At 33.8% G+C, this 23,424-nt stretch overlaps 1 protein-coding gene across 1 annotated transcript in view; it reads left to right on the top strand.

Moving 5' to 3' along the window:
- LOC113231175 (RNA-binding protein fusilli) overlaps positions 1-23,424 on the top strand; it is a 170,343-nt gene that overhangs the window by 109,083 nt on the left and 37,836 nt on the right. Inside the window, exon 6 of the mRNA XM_026465366.1 lies at positions 1,126-1,180. Within this exon, the coding sequence (XP_026321151.1) occupies positions 1,126-1,180 (55 nt within the window). The remainder of the gene's footprint in view (positions 1-1,125; positions 1,181-23,424) is intronic.

Below are 23,424 nucleotides of genomic sequence, written 5' to 3'. Positions count from 1 at the left end.
TATAAAAAAGTATATAGTCAATTTATATATAATTATGACCTTTTGTGAATGCATGCATCTGTGCAATCATGAGAGTAATGTTATATCGTTATTTTCATTCTCCAAATTATATTGCGAAGTAGTAGGTAGTGTGGTATCAACTGTGCGTGAAAGAGCTCCGTGTTAGACTTGTTTAAGTGCTTGATATGATACTTAAAACTAAGTTTTAAAGGTATATAGGAAGAGCTATTGACTGAAAAATGTTTTCGTTCTAAAACAGAGCCTCTACCGTGATTTTACGGTATTGACAGTCACTAGCGGCAGCGCCCCTAGTGGTTACCAAATGAATTAAAATGTTCTTTATTAATATTTGTTACTCACAGTAGGAATGTTGTTTTATAGTGAAATATGAATGTTTTTTGTTTTTACGCACAGATTCAAAGCCCCGCACTAGGGAAACCCTAGCGCGGCTGCTATGGACACACACATAGACAACCACAATGTACATCCAAACTCACGAAAGAAATACATGTAGGCCATACAAATTACATATAATAAAATACAAATTTGTAATAAAATACAAATTTTCACTCGGCTCAGGAATCGAACCCGGGACCTCCGCATCGCAGACCAGCATGGCAACCGATCGGCCACGATGGAAGTTAAATGAAAAAAATGGGCATATTAGGAATATCTATATAGCAATTCATTATTTTCTGCTTACTATTTAATAATTTAGAGCTGATGGCAATCTTGATACTGGGACATGTGTTTTTTTTTTGATATGGCAAGTTGTATCTTAATATTAGCGGCGTTGTTATACACTCCACCATTTTACTGAGCTCTATCAACTCCGTGTATAATGTACTTCATATTTATTTATTAGCGTCTTGAGGTACAGGGTCAAAAGCACGTCAAGCTTGACACTTAACACTTAAATCCAACTCTATGCCGCTTACGACAAGAACGCTCCAAAGCTAAGTACAAAGTGTCAAAGCTTCATGTGTTCTAAACTGTACATGATTATTATGAATTTAAACAAGTGAGCAATTATATGATAGTAGTAGAATATATTTTGAATGTTTTAAGTATTGGAAAGTATACACTTTCTTTAAGGTTATTAATTGAAATCTTTTGTGTTTTCAGGCTTCAGATTAGAGCTGCCCGAGACGATTGACTTAGTGTTAGAAACTGGAATTTGGTGAGTACCTACCACATAAGTATTTAAAAGATATACTTTCAAGTTACTCAATAATACCAAATCAACATTTTTTTTTTATTTTTACTTATCTGTGTACTCGTGGAAAACGCCTAACTGAAAATTGATAGCAAAAACGCTATGTCTAACAAAGAAAATATTTTTCTATAAGGGACGAATGTCCAATCTATTATAGGAAAATTAACTACGGCATACACTAACATAGTGCAATAATAGTTTGCCGGACAATCACACCTGTCTCAAACTAGGGAACTTCCTATATGATTACCAGAGCAACATAATTAACTCCTTCCTAAACCTAGAAAACCCAATGCAGTACCAATTTAGAAAGTTTGTTTCGTCCGTTCCTGGGGTCAATGAGTTCGTCAGTTTGCAAAGGTCTAAAACTGTACTTAGGTAAGCAATGCACCAAGTATCGTTAGTAAGTATTTTACACAGTAGTAGCAGTAGAGTTCCCTGTGAGAGTCCGTCCAGGGAAGTAATTACACTTTACCTATTTCTGTCGCCAAGTAGTAATGTAAACGTTACTGAAGGCTGGCTGTGCTCCTAAGGTCTAAGGTCAAAGGCGATTTAAAGCTGTGAGTGGCACTGCAACTGCTATGAACAGACATGTCGCTTAACACCAGGCGCACGACTTGTTCGCCCTGTCGTGGTCCTGTCACTTAGTATTATACAATAGTTATTTTTATGCAAGGCTGCAAAGTTGTTGTTTTACGCGAGTGCTTGTATTGAAACCTGAGCCAGCGAAGAAAGGTAACAAAAATAGATTCCTGAGCGTAGCGAAGGTTTCAAGGCACGAGACGCAAAACAACTTGCTGCCGAGCGAAATACATAACTTTTCACCTCACTATCACGAACGAAAAACTGTTGAATTATAAAACATCAGTTTTTTTAATTAAAAAAAAAAAGTTTATTTTCGATTATTTTTGAAATTATTTTAGCTCTTCGACGAATTAAAATAATTTAATAAAGACAATTACTTATCATTGTCAATTTATATATAAATATACCAACGGATTCATATTACATAAATGAGTAATATACGACAAATCGTGTAGTTGTAGTGTCGTTGTTTTTTTCTTCATCGAAAGTAAAACTTACTTGCACCACAGTCCATCGTCAAGTTCTAATGTCAAAAACTTTTTCCACGCTAGCGTGAAAAAAACGCTTTTGCGCGCATATTTTTATGAAAGAAAGCCTTTCCGTGCTAGTGAGGTGAAAAAAATATTTAACTGTCGGCCAATATTTAATAAACAAAGAAACCGATTTATAATTTTGATGAATTATTTGCGAATCGTTCTACCTTTGAATATTATAATAAAATTATATCAGTATTTATCATTTGATTAGTGAATTGTGAAATGTAAACGGGGTATTTTGTTATAAGTTAATACATGTAGATAACAATCATATTTTGTCAAGCGATTTAAAATCTAAAGCTTATAAATTAAACATGTTACTAGTGCATGTGAAGTTATCTCTTTCTATACATGTCTTATAATAAGCTAGAATAATCTAGAACTTTACATGGCAACGGTATATGAGGTCTAATTTTTTTAGGAACATAATACGTAATATTGATGATTTCATTCTTTTTGTGTTGAAAAGTGGTTTAATTTTAATATGAATTATTAATAATGCTTTTAATTCTGCCACTTTTTAGTGTTGAATACATAGAATTAATCGATATATACCTACTAAACAAAAAAATTAAAAAATAAAAATTTAAATAAAATAAATAAACAATTTTTGGGCTGTAGGCAAACATTTTGTTTTTAAATATACACGCCTTGTTATTCGCACAGGCAAAACTTAGTATAAGGTAATTTCGCGAAAAATTAAAAAATGTGGGAATTTTTCAGAATTTTTTTGAAAAATTGCAAAAATTTTATTCGAAGACTCATATTATACTACGTTTAGATATATATCTTTGAAAGTTTTTGTTAGCCGTTTTTGTTCTTGATAATAATATTAAAATATGATATATATGTATACATTTCATTATATTTGTAGCGCCTAGCAAGTGTCCCCTTTTTTTTCGTACAAGAAATCAAAGCTCTGTTGCCATAAAAAAACTTCCTAGTCATCAATATGATGATTTTATTTATTTTATTTTAGTGCTTTTTAAATGTCATTTAAAAGTTTCTCAGTTTGTTTACCGCCATTCTGCTGTTCTTAGTATAAATTGGCTACCATTTTTGTAATTATTAATTTATTCCATTTTCACAGTATATTTATAAAAAAAACTAATTTAATTTAAAAAGTATTAAGTCGTCTTTAGGCTAATTGTGAATATTTTTTGAAGTTTCAAATAATTTACAAGATATTAATATTAATATATTATATGTATATTAATATTATATTATATATTAATATTATAAGATAATAATATTAATAATCTACACCACGACTCGACAAAATATCCTCTACGACATTTTACCAACTTTACCATTTTACAAATTTACCAACGTCGATTTAACTAAGGTATGGTGACAATTGCAATCTCAATTCAGACATTTCTAAATTTTTTTAACTCTTACCACTGTCCTGGTAAGGAAGTTGAATGAACCATAATTGAAGACATTTAATGTCAATGTCAAGATAATATCCCGTCAGGTGCTACTGATTGGCTGTTTGATTTGTAGGTCAATGTCAAAAAACCAACGGGTGACGTACCTTAACACTCTAAGTCCATTTTTCAGGTGCCACTGCTGGCCAGATTCCTACTTGATTGATTGGTCAACATCATGGAACCAACCAATCGTGTACTTATCAGGTTGATGGTACCTGTTCGTTCATTTCTTGATGTTGGCATAAAAAGAACAGGGTTACCGAGCATGGATCTCTTCTAAACAGCGACAAACACAAGGCAATATTTTTCTAAACGGTTAGGTACACGAGTACAAAACACAAAAGAACAGAGCTATTTCGAAACTGCTACTGCTATTTGACACCATCCCGCTCGTCGTACTATAAACAATGCGGTATAAAATGTATCTAAAGTAAACCTACTCAAATATTACAAGATTATTTTCAGATACCCCGAAACTATTCGAATTTGATTAGAATACGGATAAAAAATCATCATGAAATATGAAATATGTAGGTAAAAATCATCTTGTTTTTTTAATATATTAAAAATATTAATTACAGAAAAAGTAGATTTAAAAACTTAATGGATTAGATTTTATTTTACACTGACAATTAAACTATAAGAGCCGTGGCAGCGTTAAAGCAGGCTTGAACCTCTGCTGAGTTTTTTGGAATTTCTGTGTGAAATTTAATTTTATGGGCCATCATGAACTTTTCGGTGAAGGAAAATATCGTGATGAATTCTGCTAGTCGAAGTGGAGTTCACAGCTCTTAAAAAACGTGCGAAGTCCTCAAATCGCATTAGGCCAGCGTGGCGGATTATGGCTTAAAAACTCGCATGAGAAGAGACCCGTTCCCAGCAGTGAGACTTATAAATGGATTGAAAATGATGATGAATGAAACTTCACTTTTCCATTCTTCAGCGCCCACATTGGGGGCAGAGACCCCTTTGGGTACTGATATTTTATACAAACAAAGCAACGCTTCGGGATCTTTACAGCTCACGGGTGACTGAGATGGTATTAGTGAAAACAAATGATGCAGGTTTGTTCAGAGTAGAAAAATGTTTAAACAAATTATTGGGAGCTGAAGAACGATCTTTCAGGTTAATTTATATTAGTAAAAATAACATTTCATAACTTAGACTGTACCATGAACTCTTTAAATAATAAAAAGGTACAAAATAAAGAACCCGTTAAGCTTGATACGTAAGATTTAAATTCAACTTTATGACGGTCTTTAGAGATGGACTTTAGTCCACAGTATCAAGACTCGTGTAATGTTGACAGTTGAAAATCTAGTTTTTTTTTAATCATCAGACTTATGTATTGTCTTCACCCATTTAAAAAAAAAATTAACAAAATTTCATAATTGTTTTTTACATTTATTAAAAAAATTTTTTTTATAAAACAACGAGCTTATTATATAAGCTTAGCTATGAATGAAATTGGATTCCTGCGGGTGCCCATGGTGCTTGCAGTATTCTGCCCTTATATTATATAATTATAATTAGTGCGTGATAAGGGAGTAAGCTTAGCACAAACTGTGTAGAATATATGCGCTTATACAGCACTAATTTTCAGCTCGTCAACAAAAGCATTCGAAGTCAGCAACGCTTCTATTTTTACCTAAACTACTAATATAACTATTTATACTGTGTACTAATAGTGCTGCGCCCATCGACTTCTGACTTATGCCAAATAATATAATATCCGGGCGCTAACTTAGCGTCGCCCAGTAGGTTCTACCTACTTTCATATATAATTCTATTTCATATAGGTTCTACCTACTGGGCGACGCCTGTCTTGTTAACACATCATTGTAGGTTCGAGCTTTCAACAAAGGCCAGAATATTTCTTTTTATTGCTAGGTATTTTAAGTGACTTAAATACTTTTAAGGTAAACATTTCGAAGAAAACCGAACCTCGGAGAAGTTTAAAAACCTTCGATGTGATAATGTGTAGACTGTGACCTTTGAGGAAACCGCTGCCCAGCAGTGTAAGATTAAAACGGTTGGTTAATAATAGGTCTGATTCATTTTAGAAAAGCAATAGCTACTGGCTCATTTTTATCACTCACAACGCTTTATTCAATAAATGATTATTTATTCAATTCAAAATCTCTGTGCACTTTATCGGCCAAGTTTCTTAGTGTACACCGCCACGCGTTGATATTTACAAACTATTCAAATGGTCCACTGAAAATAGAACCTTACATGGTTTTTGTAGTGTTCAAATTCGCAATATTAAATGACATTTTTTTGTAAAGTAGTGAGTGGCTACGTATGCGCAGGCAGGTCCGCGAAAGACGCCCGCGCACCTACCCAACGCATTCCTTCGCCGACGTCGTAGCAAGCGGACGCGTCTCGCGCGCTTGTCTTATCGCTTTTTTTAATAACCTTCTGAAGGCGTTAAAACGTTTCGGGTGTAATAAAAATCGCTTAAAACGATAACACAGGAGTGTGTTTGTTTTGTGTCGCATTCGGGACTCTTGGTGCTTATCACGCTGCGATAAGAAGGTGAGTAGCTGATAGCTTATGATAATTAGTACCCTGTGAACCGATAATTGTATTTATTGTGCTAAGAAGCAAATTCCATTATGAATCCATTTGTTTTTCCACCAGTTAAATCGTTTTTTTTTTCTTCATAAATTTTCGTTCGAAAATTTTTTTTTCGATTTTTTACTGTTTGGAAATTATATATCTACATATAAACTCATGTCGTATCACACTTATACCACATTACGTACTTGTACTTCTTAGGATTTCTTGTTTACAAGGCGAATGTAATCATACATTTATGAATCATCTTTCATCACCATGAATCCTCTGAAAGGTCTCTCATTTCATACATAGTCAGTATGAAACGAGATGACATTTTTAGTAACAGTAGAGGAAGTTTTTTTTGTTATAATATCAAGCGACGGAACTGACAAGTCGTGGGCCTAATGGTAAGCTATACACCTGTCCATAACAGTTGCAGTGCCACTCAGAGCTTTAAATCGCAAAGATCTGGGCACTGCCACTGCTATGGACAGCCGTGTCACTTACCACCAGGCGCACGACTTGTTCGACCCGACGCTAGGTATTACAAAAAAAAACTGTAACCATGTCATGTTAAAACAAATAACTTTTATTTATTTATTTATTTATTTATTTATCTAAAAGGAATTACAACAGCTTAAAACTAACTTAAATAATGAGAGCCAATTACAGGTACTCACAAATAGAAATACACGAACTCTATTCAAGACACAGCTATGGACTTGTACAGACTTAGAAACAATTGACCATTCACATAATAATTTTACCACAAATATTATCTTTGCCACAAGTGGAATAGTGACTAAACGTGATTTAACAAGTAATAATAATAAGTTTCGCTTTGTTGTCACTAAAACTTACTGTACCCACTCAAATTTATGTACATGTAAACGTAATATAAGATTTGCACGATTGCTAGACTTGGAAATTGAAGCCGTGGTAACCCTATGGTTTGACCTACCGCCTTTCAAGCAGAGGCCGTGGATTCTAATCCCGGCTCGCACTGAGTTTTTATTTTGTTTAGACCGCTGACTTTTTTTTAATCGACTTCAAAAAAAGGAGGAGGTTTGTTACGCGATAACAAAATATTTGTGAATCGATTGATGATTCTTTTTTGTTGGAAAGAGGATACCTCAGAAGTGTTCCCTTTTGGAAAAAATATACCTTCTATAAGTGTGGCAAACTCTGGGATGAATGACTTTTGAGGCCGGTTTCTTCAGTACTCTGTACTGTGATTATTATAATACCAAGTGACGAGACGAACAAACGTGTGGTAAGCGACACGCCTGTCCCTAACAGTTGTAATGCCACTCAGAGCTTTAAATCACAAAGATCTGAGTGGCATTGCCACTCCGCCCGACACCCTGAGACAAGTTGACAAGTCCCATGTACCTGTAATTTCTCGGAGCTTGTGTCGAAATTTAATTTGAATTTTCGGTGAAGGAAAAACCTCAGAAAACGTGTGTCCCCAACCCGCTTTGGGCCACCGTGGTGGACTATGGTGTAAACCCTCGCCCGAGAGGACACCCGTGCTCAACAATGGGACGTATAAATGAGTTGATGACAACACATTGAATATGAAAGTATTTTCTTTTTTAAATCTAAATTGCGTATATTTGTTTTTCAAACAAACCTACTTGTCGAGTTCTTTACAGGTCCCATGGTCACGGCTGACTGTGATGGTAAAGTCATTAACCATTTATGTGTAGTATAATGTAATATGACTTCACCGAAACGTTGGTTTGTTTGAAAAAAAAAACAAACACGCGATTTTCTGATCCGAAAAAGTTTCTTTTCTAATGCAAAAGTATATTTTCCAGTACATACTCCGTGATTTCTTACATATTTGATAATAATAATTCGGTTGAATGGAGACGACTTTGATAATGAAGAGATCATCAAACGACATTTTGAACTGTATTTTATAAGTAAAGACAGGAATTTATATGAAAGGAGAATTATAAAATTAGGTACTTACCCTAAAGATGGCAAACAATATGTCCGATACATAATTGGTTAGTTTGGTTTTTTTAATGTTTTTCACTTATTCTTTAATTTACTAAAGCAAATATCAAGTAAGTTCATATTTGATATAATAATTTGGTTGAAATTAACTACTTAGTACTGTTTTTTTAAATTATACTGTAATAGTATAGTTATAGAACACTCAAAACGAAGGCCAGGGGGCCTACTAAGAGCTTTTAGAACAATCCTATTTATTTTATTTATTTAAGTTGGATTGCCTGTCAAATTCGTACTATGACCTCACAAAAACAATTCACTGTGCAAGCAGTTTACGTTCCCCATTCGATAACCGTCCACCTTTTCTTATATAGCAAAATCGTATCATGACGTGCTATTTGCTATGGAAATGGCGGTCTCATTTGTAAAAATAAGCGTTTCAAAAAAGTTACTCCGTGTCTAACTTTTTTTGGATTTTGTTACATTTTTAAGATATTTCGTTTAAGTTTTATTATATTTCCAGTTTCATAATTATTTGTTATCTTTTTATGCTATATAGCCAATTGTCAATAAATAAATACTATTAACTATTGAGCGTTTTTTGAAAATTTTTGTTCGAGTTCCTTAAAGTATTGTTGATAAATTATTGTAAAGTTGCCTATATTACAAAACAACGTAGTAAGTATAATCAATAAAAAAATTAATAAAAAAAATTAATTATTCTCATTTTCAACACCATCGGTTAATAGTGCTTGAACGTTCCCATGATAGTACATCTGTCTATTCCTTTCATATGATTTAGTATATACTTCCATCTCGCTCTTGTTAGATGTCAGCTAGCCAGCCAGAGACAATAATTAACGATTAGAAAGTAAAACTCATCATCCTGTCATGCCATTCCGCTTCAACTTTGTGTAGGTCATGATACGAATTTAAGCAATTCAGTTTTACTACGTCAATTGCAAGGAATTTGGCTGGCTCATAGTAGGCCCCGATGTTGTAGTCAGGTAGAATGTACTGGACCCGGTGTCAATTCTGTGAATCTTATTTTTAAAATTTATACTGGTTTGACGAATCTGTAAATATGTCCCACATTTCGTATTATTAGTTTAAAAATCAGTTAATATAACGACTTAGATAACGATATAATTATGTCGAAATCTGGTACAGTGGGTCACACTCAAAGATATAAAATATGACAGAAATGTTTGTTGTAAATTATACCTTTTTTAATTCTGCCGTCCGCTAACTAAAACGCGGCTAAGTGACAAAATATTTTTTTGAGATATCATAAAAAACCATAGCCCAGTGTTTATAATATTGAAATTGTTTAATGATATTTTCATCTTTGCATCACTTTGACTGCCTCCGTGGCCGAACGGCTATCAAGCCTGGCACGCAGAGGTCCCAGGTTCGATTCCCGAGCCGGGAGAAATATTTATATGGCCTATATTTATTTCTCTCGTGAGTTTGGGTGTAATTTGTGGTTGTCTATGTGTGTGTCCATAGCACTCGCGACACAGGCTTTCCCTAGTGCGGGATTATGTTGAGTGTGTGCGTTGTTATTATTTTTATTATTACTACGATAAGTTCCTATAAGTCGAACATGAGAACTAATTGTAACTGTTTTTTAAAAGAGAATTTTGTGCTCTGTCTTTTGCTATTTAAAACGGATATTTGACCATTTTTCACCTAGCCTTATCTTTTATTCTTTAATTATTATACCCTACAAAATATTTTTTAATTATAACAGTTTTGTATAGCTGGATCTGCCTGCCTGCTGCCTGTGTATACTAACAGATACACTAGAAAATAAGTAAAAAACAAACATCGCCTTATAATAATAAGCCAAGTTATGGACCAATCGTGAGGGGTTGATAAAGAAATCACGATAATCGTAAAAACTTAACGCAGTGTAAAAAAAAATTGAAAAAATGTCTACTGCGATAACAAAATGTTTAAGGTCAATAGAACACATGGTTGCGAAGTAGTTCGATACTTCGGAGGAAAAAGGGCGTAAAAACCATTCTATTCATAGCGCTATTATGAACGTGTGGTTGTAAGATGTAGTTTTAGCAGCAGTTCCTTATGACAGAGTTCTTCCAGGGAAGTACTGCCACAATACTAATTTTTGCCGCCAAGCAGTAATTTTAGCGTTACTTGGTTCCGGTTTTGAAGGAACACAGAGCACCTTTATATGTTAGTGAAATTATGGGCACATGAACTTGTCAACTTATGTCTACGGATGACGAGCGCAGTGGCAGTGCCCCTTAGATCTTTGCGATTTGAAGCTCCGAGTGGCACTACAGCCTTGATGGACAGGCGTGTAGCATATCATCAGGCGTACGAGTTGTTCATCCCTAGATATCATTAGATATTATAAAAAACCAGATAGAAGTAAACTATGTAAAAATTTGACAGCCTTAAATTACAATTATATATTTTGCTATTGTTTTATTGACCCGAAAGAAACGAATACACTGAACCTAAATTAGGTTTAGTTTGCGCTAGCGAGAATCGACACTAATATCATTGTTTGTTAATTTTGCCAAAACATGCCTTGTAATATAATCCACTTTCCCTCAATTTCAATTTTTAGAACTTATGTATAAACCTTCTACCTTCACAATCCGTATTACAAACATTACTCTAGGATTTTGATTTTTTAATTTGTCACATGTCAAGGAGATGTAACCTTTACTGGGGGATACAAAACCGTTATTACCTCGTTGGTACATAGATACAAAATTTAGATAAATGTATACGACAAATAGGACAGAGACAAATATTGAATCCAGCATTAGCCCCAATTACTCTGTTAGTAATTTTTTGGAAGATGACATTTTGCCTTGTTATAAACAGAGATCGAAAGAGGCAGATTATGTTTACCTATACTTTAAAGAAATGATACACATACATAGAGTGAAATGAAATCCTAGAATTATTGTGTTCTATGTTTTTGATGTTTAACTCGGTAGTATATTTAGAAGAAAAGTTTTGTAACACTCAGTAAAGGTATAACTATTTTCGTTTTGAGATTTTATGTTTATGCTTAATAATCTCAATTTTTTTGAGAGGGATATTTAGGGATATAAGGGTATTATCTATTCTATGTGTGTTTTTTTTAGGTAAATATAAGCTGCCTTTTCCAATCACGGAAGGGGCAATTCAGGAAGTGTGTTGGGATCATATGTGGGTCATATTTGTCGCCGCGAACCATGCAATATTTAAAATCTGACCAATTATTGAGAACCTGGATATTACGCGTTAATAATAATTGTCTTGTACGAGTGTAAGTAGCAAAATTTGATTATGTAAACCAAGACACGGCCACAGTTCTTTCATTACGTTCGTGCGGGGTTTTAGCTCGGGATTAGGCACACTTTTTGGCGAACTTTAAACAAAAAAAAAAGAATATTTTTTTATTTTAAAATGTGATATTGTCTATGGTCATTTTAGAAATAGTATTTAAGGAGATTCGCTCTGGAGCTTTTGGAGGGTAAAGTGTCGTTTTTATTTTGACTTTCAATTATTTTGTGAAATCTAGTTTAAAGTGGAATAGGATAGTGCTATTATGCCTTAATCGAAGATTAAAACGCGAAATTATACGAATTTCGAACTAAAATACCCGTATATCGGTCCGTTTTAAGGAATCCCGAGTCAATCCAAGCACGCCGCCTCAAATTGCCTATCCTCTTTTTGGCGGCCATATTTACAGAAACATAATGAAACTTCATGTTTAGGCTGATGGCTTTGCCAAAACCTTATTAAATTAAAAATAAAAGTATTTAAGCGGGCATTTTAAGAATAGGCGGGAGAATTTTTAAGTTGGTTTGGAATTCGTGACAAAACGTTCTCTTATCATGATAGTGCTAAACTACGCACATTTTTTACAAACCCTTAAAAACTATTGCAGTCGCAGATTGGGATGTGTTACCTCATCCACCGTATCGCCCGACATAGCCCCTTTAGATTTTGACTTGTTTTTGTCATTACAGAATGAAGAAGAATTGAATGGATACGACTTTGATGACGAAGACGCTATCTAACGACATTTAGAGCAGTATTTTATAATTAAAAACAGGATTTTTTCTAAAAGGGGAATCATAAAATTAGGTACTCACTTCCTCTAGAGATGGCAAACAATATGGCCGATACATAATTGGTTAATTTTTTTTAATGCTTTTCACTTATTATTTGATACTGCACGGCCTTTTTGTCCAACCAAATACTTACTAAAGCAAATATCAAGTAAGTCCTTGCCAAGATTATTCCTGTTCGATTGCCCTCTACCTTGTCCCTTGTATAAACATGTTACGTTGTTACTAAGAAATATTTATGTGTTAGTATCTATTTATCTTTTTCTGACTTATAACGCTGTGTCATTCACATATTTATCAAACTAGGTGTTATATTTTGTCTACTTAATGTGAAATTGAAAACTTCTTTGTAGAAGTTTGATCTTTTGCGCAATTTTTATAAATATTTTAATTTATTTTTAAATTGTATTCGACACTTTTTTTTTCACCAGTGGGGACTACTAAAATAAAAGAAGTATCAGCACATCTGAATAATGGAGCCACCACATTTGTCGACACGAAATCGAATTAAGTCGGTCAGAAAAGCTTTATGTCCATATAATAAAACGAAAAATACGTTATGCGTATCGCGTCGGCTCGTACGATGCAGCTGACACAGGTTAGCAACGTCTGGAGGTCTACCACGAAACCACCACGAAATACGATTCTACGAGACTGCGTCCGCAACGAAGCTAATATGTATGATACAAATGTCAGTTTTACGATGAAAGTAATGTCAAAATTGGATAATAAAGCTATCATTTGACGTTTCGGACAAATACTTATGTCAAACCACGATCTTCGATGGTTGCTTCTTATTTAGTGGTAGACCGCCTGCTTCCTGTGAATTTGCGACCGGATTCATACGCAGCCGATGATGGTATATAGCTGATCGATACCTGAACGGCTTTTCGCACTTACTACACAGCCGGAACTTTTTCAGATTGATACGCATCGAAAACGATCTGAGTGGAAGCGAAACACATAACGTCTTTTCGCTCTAAGACATGAACATAAAGCTGTTTCTAGCTGGTTCAAGCCAATTCCGCGATTATAAGTGTAGTGGCTCCCTAGGGCGCTTTAGACTTTTAACCTTTCTAGTGACGATATATATTAGCACGTATGCAATCATCATTGTAAATGTTAGTTTAAGATAACATCAACTCTCTCTCATTATCTCAAATAGGTTATATCAGTTCCCCGACTCCATAAAACGCTTTTAAGATCGTGATCCATTTAAAATTCAATTAAAAACATCGTGTGTAAATGGTAGAAATTGGATATATAACACTGCGGATTTTCGTATGTCAACAAATAACTAAATTGACATAGTTAGACGATACTGCATATTTTGTGTTTGTTGAGTCAGTTCCTTTAGTTCACGTAGCTATGTACTTTTTCGTGTACCTATATTTGATGTGACGGATTTTACCACTAGAATTTGTATTTCTTTTGATTCTAATGAATATTATGATAGTATACTACCATTAAATTTACTCTTCAAGCACAATATCGGGCAATTAAAGTTTAAAATATAATTTATTTTATTTTATTTTTATTTTTATCATTTCAAGTAATTCGGTTTTTCGTGCCTACTCAAAAGTTCTTATTCTGTCTATTGCTTGAGTCGAGCAGCAGGGACACTGGCTTTATTTCAGAATTATTTTTTTACAAACGAAATTAAAGCCATTTGAAAAATGTAGATATAATGTATACTATACTAATTAAAGCCATTTGAAAAATGTAGATATAATGTATACTATACTAATTAAAGCCATTTGAAAAATGTAGATATAATGTATACTATACTATTAATGTATACATTTTAGTTTCTTTAGTTCAGTTGATAATAAAAAAAAAATCATTGGTATATGAAAAGTGCCTATTGAATGCAGCGGCTTACTTGTAAAATTTCGAAATAAGTTTGCGTTTTTTTGTATCGTGAAAATTTTTAGAAACTGTGTTTTCACACCCTATACTAATCAGTTTATATCGTCAATTTTACTATATATTTTTTCCAAAGCGATTGATTCAAATTCAATGACTTGCACTGTATGGAGGTTCGAGATTTACGAATTTAGCCGACGTAGTGTAAAAAAAGTTTAGTAACGGTGGGGAGATAAAACTTTGAAAAAGAAATTTAAAAGTTTTTTTTAAGAACATGTCATGTGATTGCAATTATTAAAATGACGTTAATGCACATATAAATTAAGACTATTTTGGAATGGTATGGTGATCTAGTTAACTACAGTGAATAGGGTGGTTTGCGCTATTATAAGTTGATATATAGACTAATATCGTCTCAGTCATCCGTGACTTTGGGACCTGTAAAGAACCCGAAAAGTAGATTTATTTGAAAAAACAAATATAAGCGATTTAGAACCGGAAAAAAATGTTCCATTTTCAAGATATAATAAACGACTTAGATTACAGTATCACAATAACCTTCAGCGTTACTGCCATCAATAACCAAGACAATTATGCCAAACTTTTCCTCGTTGGAAATATACGTGTTTAACAGTGGACCCTATTGTAGAGTGATAAGTAATATTAGAGATAAGTGAGATCCAGAAGCGTGACTCACAGTCTATTCAAATCCCGATTACGAATCACGAAACTCCTTTAAGAAGAGCGTCTTAGGCAGAGAACAAACACATCGCTGTCTATAGTCTAGAATTTAGAGGATAATTTGGGTTCTAATTACATAGATAGTCGTTCTATTGGTGCATAATCAATAATGTTACACGTGTCAAAAAAAAATTAAACCATAGACTGTGTTACCAGTATCCAGACGCAAAATTATTCTTCAAATTTAGAACGCATATTCAGGGTAACAGTTTTTTAATGTTACGATATTTATGAGGAACCTCTTGAAATCACGAAACAAAAAGCTATCCCATACATTTTCTATGGAACATCTGATAGTTTTTGCGAATTGGCGGGTTGTTATAAGAGTAGGTACTGAAATAACAAATATAAATGCTGCGTTTCTCACGTGGTAATAGATTTTTAGTTTGAGTACCGATATTAAAAAGAATTGATGTTGAGGAATTTTGATCTCTTCAGTGTTTAACTAGGTTTACTGTCCATACATAAGATAGCCAATTTAAACATTATTTTTATGACCACAAGAAGAATGTCGACGTTGAAGTAATAATAACCACTATGTATATCAACAAACACAATTGTACAGGAATTGAATTAAAAAATATTGTTGTGGGTTTAAAAAATTACGAATGAAGAATTTTTTTACCGTTTTTCTTCTAATCTCTTATCACACCTTGCAATTATTAAATTTGCATTTAAGGTAATATAAAGTTAGCTATTTTCACAGTTTATTATTTTTGTCCTGCAAAAACGTACTGTTTTAGGGCAATTTAAAATCTGAGAGTTAAAATCCCCAAGTTACTATGAGAGTTAAGTTTAAAGAAACTAAGTAGCGTCACGGTATATTTATCAAAACGTAATTTTTGTAATGATGAATAGTAATTTATCTTTTTTTTCCGGATCTCAATCGCATATATTTAAGCGTAAGCGTAAGTTTTTTTAAACAAAATTTGATATCAAAAAAGGTTTTTAATTTTTAAATCTTTAAAAAGTAATCTTGTTGTTAGCACAATTTAAAAATTTAAAAAAAGTTATGTTTTAATATAAATTTTTTCTGTAATTTGCAGTCAGTAGAAACAGAACATATGCGTAGGGATTAATAAATAATTGGAATAATACCATCTCAAACAATCATGACCGCGGCACCAGTAAAAGACCCGAAAGATTGGTTTGTTTAAAAAAACTATTATGTACGCGATTAAGAGCGGTTACACATGGCGACTTTAGACGGCGATGCAAACGCGTGACTCCATCGCTACACTAGTGATTTGTAAGCGATTTCATCAAAGCAGTCGCGCGTTTGCATCGCCTATAAATCGCAAGTGTAGCGATGCAATCGCGCGTGACACGAACGCGCGTTAGCATCGCTGCTAAAAGTCATCGTTTGTAACCACCCTTACATCCGAAGAATGTTTCATTTCCCATATTGTGTAACAATCGCAAAAACCTAAGAACTTGATATAAATTTACGGGGTTCAAAACTATACTGAAACTAAACTTTATACTAAAGGCTTTTACTTATTTGGATAACAAAAATCCATGATAGTGACCCGTTTAAGTCTTTCAAGTTGTTTCTATGTATGATTCTTCTAATAAATAGTATAAATATGGGATAATTAAAGGAAAGGGCTAGGTCGAAAATTGCCTTAATAAAGCTATTTTCGACCTACCTTCTTCTTCCTGATATTTCATCGTAAAACAAAACCCATCTTCTCGCTTTTATTTAAAATTATCTCTCTCTGTTGCACACTACTTCCCTCTCACTCTCATGTTTAGATACGTTCACTCGTCGTCTAAATTATAATAATGCGTGCGTTCAGATCTACCAACCCCACATAAATATTGTTCGTCCCGTCACTTGATACTATTAATATATATTTTACATTTTTTCTAAAAAAATTAGAACACTTTAAAGTTAAAATAACAGAGTGCAATCATTACATGGCAATAAATACTTACAGTTATTATATATATATATATATATATATATATATATATATATATAATAACTGTTGTTGTTGTTAAATATTGAAATCAATATATATATATATATATATATATATATTGATTTCAATATTTAAACAAGACTACATTTCAAAAACACTTAGCAATGTTTCTTTATATTTAAGCCAAGTTATAATTATCTATTATGAAATAAATAACACAAATTAATTTCTTTATTTTCTTTATTAACAAGTGATGGAACGAATCGTCGTGCACCTGGAAGTGACACGCCTGTCCATAACAGTAGAAGTGCCACTCAGAACTTTAAATCGCAAAGATCTGAAGGGCACGACCACTTAATTAGTCACCCTGAGACATAAAATTGACAAGACCCATGTTTCTGTAATTTCACCATTACATCGTAATACACATAATTATATATTGGAAACATAAAGCGATTAAATGCTATTTAACATAGAAATGAGACTCCAGTGACTAATAAAAACTATATTTTGTAATATCTTTCACTATACACCCTAACAAAACAAAACCACGTTTTTCTCGTCAACGACGTTTTTCGCAATGACGGCCGCCTGTCAGCGTTCCGTTGTTTCATTTTCTAAGGTTGTAATCGATGATGATAATATAGACTTGATATAGATTTATTTATTATTTCGATAAAACTATTTATTAATGTCGTAAAGTAAGTTTTCTAACAAAATAAAATAATGTCACGATTCGCTAACAGATAGGACGTTTTCTGATTTCATCGTCTTTTATTTGATTTAACAGCACGCCACATACGTAGTTCGTACCTATGTGTAGGTTATTACATTTTGATATTCAGTGTTATGATTATGATTTGCGAACCATTGTTCGAGGGACATTGTGTTTCAGTTATCATGACATCAATAACAATAACTAGCCTACATTTCACCTTCAACTTTGTATGTTTGTTATTTATGTAGCGACTTTAAAGTGTTACTTTTTTTGTAGCTTAGCATTAGGCGCACGACTTGTTCGCCCCGTCCCTTGATATTATAAAAAAAATTGTAAAAGTTATTTATTCCAAAATATATTAAAACTAGATATAGAGATAATGATATCAGTTATTGTAAAATAATTTGTGTTTATGATAAAGTCAAGTTGTCTACTTTAACTGAATTTAATTATGTACAAAATTTATTTGCATACCAGAGACCAAGCAATTTAAAAATCTTCAATACTAAGAAATTTGTACACCCTAAAATGAATAATCTGTACTGTACTCGGAAATTAGACTATGTAATTCTTAAATTACTGAACGAATTGCCTGCGTGCATTCAAGATTCGTATGTGGAATGAGAATGTAAAAACAAATTTAAAAAATACTTGTTAGAACGAATCGCTGTGGACGAATAAAACCGCAGTGGCTTTTAGAGCTACAGCTATATGTATTAGCGTTAATTTCGATAAATGAACAATAAATTAATAAAAAAACAGGAAATTAGCGAGTTCCAATAGGAAAATAGTGTTGTCTCTCTTTATACTAGAGAGGAAATAGAGAGCGAAAGGGACAACATCTGTTAAATTACTTTAGAATTAAGATTCACGAAATCGACACCATTGTGATAATAATAAGTAAAAAAAGGTAGTAGTAGAACTCCTTGTGAAAGAGTTCGTCCAGAAAAAGCGCAGGCCACAACGTGAACGAAGCTATGCTAACTTAGCACACGTAGTTGCAATAAAAGCTAAGCTAAGAAAATACGTCGTAAGTAGTGACATGTTACATTATGGATAAGTGCGGAGGTGAAGGGCGGCATATTTTACATAGCTAGCGGGATCGTTGGGTTAGTTTAGTTAGCTCGGTTAGAAAAGACGCCCCGGTTACGTGAGCTAAGCTAACTTGGCTTAGCTTCGTTCGCGGTGTGACCTGCGCAAAAGTACAGCCATCTTACCTATTTCTGCTTTCACAGCTTTCTGGTTTTTAAGGTGGAAGGGTGCTAGTGAAAAAGCTTGTCACTTTTGTCGGGCACAGTGGCAGTGTCTTTCAGATCTTTGCGAGTAGAAAAGAAAGCTCTGAGTGGCACTACAACTATTTATTTTAGGTAGGCGTGTCGCTTAGCACTAGGTTCACGATTTGGTCGTCCCATCACTTTGATATCATAAATAGTTATTTGTTATGCAAGACTGCAAAGTTGTTGTTTGACGCGAGTGCTTGTATTGAAACCCGAGCAAGCGAAGGAAGCAAAGATTAAGATGAAAATAGGTTCTTGAGCGTAGCGAGGGCTTTAAGGCACGAGACGCAAAACAACTTTGCTGCCGAGCGAAACAGACAACTTTTCACCTCATAGCGAGGAAAATGGTAGTTTTTTTTTCTTCTTTCCATAAAGGAAAAGGCAAAGGTTTTACACCATACAGCCAAGTCTTGGTACATTATTCTTTTTTGGTACATGAAGTTGAATTATGTTTCTGTAAATATGGCCGCCACAGAGAGGATAGGCAATTTGAGCGGCGTGATTGGATTGACTCGGGATTCCTTAGAACGGGCCGATACGGGTATTTTAGTTCGGGATTCGTATAATTTCGCGTTTTAATCTTCGATTAAGGCACAATAGCACTATCCTATTCCACTTTAAACTAGATTTCACAAAATAATTGAAAGTCAAAATAAAAACGACACTTTTCCCTCCAAAAGGTCCACAGCGAATTTTGTAACATTTGCTATCGCGCTAACGTTTTACCTACACAGATCCAAATAGAGTCAGATAGTACAACAAAAACTTAAGTTTATTTCTGGTAGATATGTTTTGTAAAAAGTCATGGAACAAAAGTTGTTGTTTATGATGTTAGTAATATTGAATAGAACCAAAAAGTGGGTACCCTTTTTTGTTCTATTCCACTTTTTTTTATTGATTCAAGTGTACTTAGTTGTACTACTAAAATGTGGTATTATTAATTAATGCTATAAAAATAACATGTTTGTCCCATTCTGTTTACGTATGCGCTAACGTAAAAGGTTGATTCAAGGGTGACAGAAGATAAAATACGAGTCAAGGAGTCACTGATATCACATTTCTGATAGAAATGCTCAAATCATCACTGCAGTCCTACTCTGGCACAAATAAGTTACGAGGTCTATAATTCTACTAATAAATTAAAAAATAGGAAAAAACAATATATTTGACTTAACTTCGAGAATGTGATACGAATAAATAATAAATATAAATAAATAAATATTAGATAAGAGGCGACGCGGTGACAGATACAGGGGTCAATTTTAATCACAGTAATTGTAAAATGTAACTAGATGTCAAAATAATAGTAATTTGAACAACGTCAAAATAAATATACTTATGTCAAAAATTAATTAGACAATGAAGTTAAGAAATTCTGATATAAAAATTCGAACACTTTTCACAGTTTTCTTGTGCTAGTAGGTATCAACAGAGTTTCAAAATGGCCACCATCATAAAGATATAACGGTTTACCGCGAAAAAATTGCAGAATATAAAACTATTTAACAAAAATTGCAACGTGAGATCTGGCCAATATGGCTAAGTAATAAATGATTTCTATTTCTATTTCTAAACAATTTTATTACTACTACTGTATACATTTTATTAGCCAGTAAGTTGTTTACTTGCTTTTTAAATAGCGTAACGTATTTTCTGACCGGTAACTTTCGGTTATTATGAAGTTTTGGCGCCATTACAAAAATACTTTTAAGCATGAACGTAGCTTTCAATGGTCATAATGTCTTGGATTTAGAGTTCGCTTGACCAAAAGTGTGTACACTCTGACCTACTGTATTATACTAATTTTCATAGTTTTTTTGGTTCTCCATATAAATTTTCATCCCCTGAGGGGTGACCCCTTTAAGATATTTGACAGAATAAAAAATGTTGCCATCCTTTTCACTTTTTTCAGTTTTAGTTGTTGTTTTTTTAAATCCTTTTTTTTAAAGAAAATGCAAACGTTAAAAGTCTGGATGAATTTTTTTGCAAGTCTTAAGTAGACAGGCCTAAGGCAAATCAGTTTGTAATGAAGAACAGCCCAAAAATATTTCAAATACGTCAACCAGTTTCGGTTTAGAACGGGTTACTGAACGGGGCAGACATAAATCTTTCTAGTTATTTTCTATTACTTATTGTTTATGTATATTTTTGCCTATGGTGCGTTCGTTTTTTTTTTTTTTTTTTTTTTGGTATATCTAGTTTTTTCTGTAAATTATAATTTTATCTTGCTTTTCTTTGAGCCTTATTTTTCCATTACTCCTCAACACTAATGTTTTTTAATATACGTGTAAAAACTGCAAATAATTTGTTTACTCTATATTTATCCCGATCGCGCTCTTGCCCAAGTAAAACACTATCAGACCATTACATAAACTTCATTATTTAAAAAGTTCACGATTTACGTTAATGGATCTCAAACGAAAAAGGTCTTGCATTGTGTAACATGTGATTGTCAAGTGTTTTGAGTACCACATAATGGGTATTGTCCGTAAAGTGCGAGGATCACACGTCTTCATGTTGTTTTAACTCGGGCCGACACCGACACGAAAATTCTTAGAACAATGCCCATGTTTAATTCTATTATTATAAGAAATTAATACCTTCGACATCTTCAGTACTTGTTCTGAATGCGTTTATTTTAAAGTTATATATAAAACAGGTTGTTTTACAAAAATGCTAATGCCGTATGTTCTAATAATTGCAATCAGTGAGCATAAGTGTAATATCATTAATTCTTTATTTAAAACACGTAATCTTTAATTAAGATTTGTCGATATTTAAACAATACTCTATTATTATTTCGTTACGGCTTTTGTTTCTTAAAGGGTTTTTGGGTTAATTAGAGTATTATTAATGAAGAAAATAAATTAAGTTTACTTGCTAAGCCGCGCACAAACACTCAGAAAATGTCCAAGATGTCATTTGTCGATACTGCAGGAACGACGTAGGATTAAATTTGCAATTACCTACATTTACTGGTTTTATATTTGTTTGTGAAGTCTCACTCGAGGTCGCGTAAACAACAAGTGCGAGACTCCATGTACAGGGTAGGGCAAAAGGTACGCCCGAGTTTGGGGAACCAATTTAAAAAAGCTACAGAACTTACGGTGTTGATTTTTTTAAATTCAATTCGGTACGTTTTAGAGTTTTTTCAAATTTGGAATAAAAACTCCACAAGAGTGCGAACTTCAGCAGTAATAATAATAATAAATTTCAGAATGTTTTCCATAGTCCATAGTAGTCTTCTTCTTATCGTTTCGATGGCATACACTACAACGTTTGCCAACGTAGCAAATTATTTTCCAATCGGCATAAGATACTCGCCGATTGTTGCATAGGGTGCAGGCGTACAGAATAGGAATGGTACGTCGTGCGGGGAGGCTCCTTTCGTAATATATATATTATTATTACCCATAGTAATAATAATGTATTATGTGCCAGACAACCACACCAATTGCCTGGTCTCAAACTTGGGAATACCCTGTACTACGAGTACCAGATCAACGGAATTCACTCTGGGGCATTTCCCAGAACACACAGACCAGAACCAATTTAGAAAAGTTCCTTTCCCAAATTGATTGGGCCTCCGCATACAGCGCCCACAATGTAAACTTAGGCCACCGAGGTCGTCATAGTCGTTAGTAAAAGAAGTTTTAGGACTGGTGTTAGTAGATTTGACAGTAAAATGAAAATTACTGACGCGGATGCGGGCTAGCATGGTCTTCTCATTATATCTCCTCAAACATCCACAAAACATTGCGACACCACGGCAGCCCCAACAGAATTCTGAATGCGTTGTTTTACTGGACCCGTTTTATGGAATACTGCTGCCGCCTTTGGGACGGCTCTGCCCATTACCGGTTAGCTGCCTTAGACTCGGTGGAGCGAAAAGCAAAGAGGCTTATTAACAACAATTCTCTTGTGGAGTCGAAGCTACAAAATCTCGACCATAGCAGAAAAGTAGCCTGCTTGTCAGTTTTCTATCGGATACATTTCGGAGAGTGTGTGCAGGAACTTTTTAATTTAGTTCCACCCTCACCGTTCTTCCTTCGGTCGACTAGAAGGTCCGGAACACTCCATCCTTATGTCATTGATGTACCATCAATAAGCGCTTTGTTTCCTTCTTTCTGATGCGTGCGGCAAAGGAATGGAATACTCTGCATGTATGTTCCCCGAAACGTACAATTTGGGGCTATTCAAGGCTAGAGTGAATAGGCATTTTTTAGGCAAACGCGTTCCATCGTCGGGCACATCGTCGCTTAACATCAGGTGAGATTGTGGCCAAGCGCGTGTCTATCATATATTAAAAACAACCCACAGGTTATTCTATGCATTTGCTGCAATGTCGACCCAAAGGCTAAATAATACACTGATGTAGAGGGTTCTCTTTCTCAGTAATTCGTGCCTTAGGCGTTCTACAGTATGGGTATTTAAACATTTTAAACCGACTTCAAAGAAAGAGGAGGTTCTCAATTCGACTGTATGTTTTTTTTGTGTGTATGT

The sequence above is a fragment of the Hyposmocoma kahamanoa genome, unplaced genomic scaffold (assembly GCF_003589595.1).
Source record: "Hyposmocoma kahamanoa isolate Upper Pololo Valley unplaced genomic scaffold, ASM358959v1 101, whole genome shotgun sequence".
Taxonomy (NCBI): Eukaryota; Metazoa; Arthropoda; class Insecta; order Lepidoptera; family Cosmopterigidae; genus Hyposmocoma; species Hyposmocoma kahamanoa.
Note: the sequence above shows the minus strand (reverse complement) of the source record. Positions and strands in the feature narration are given on the sequence as shown.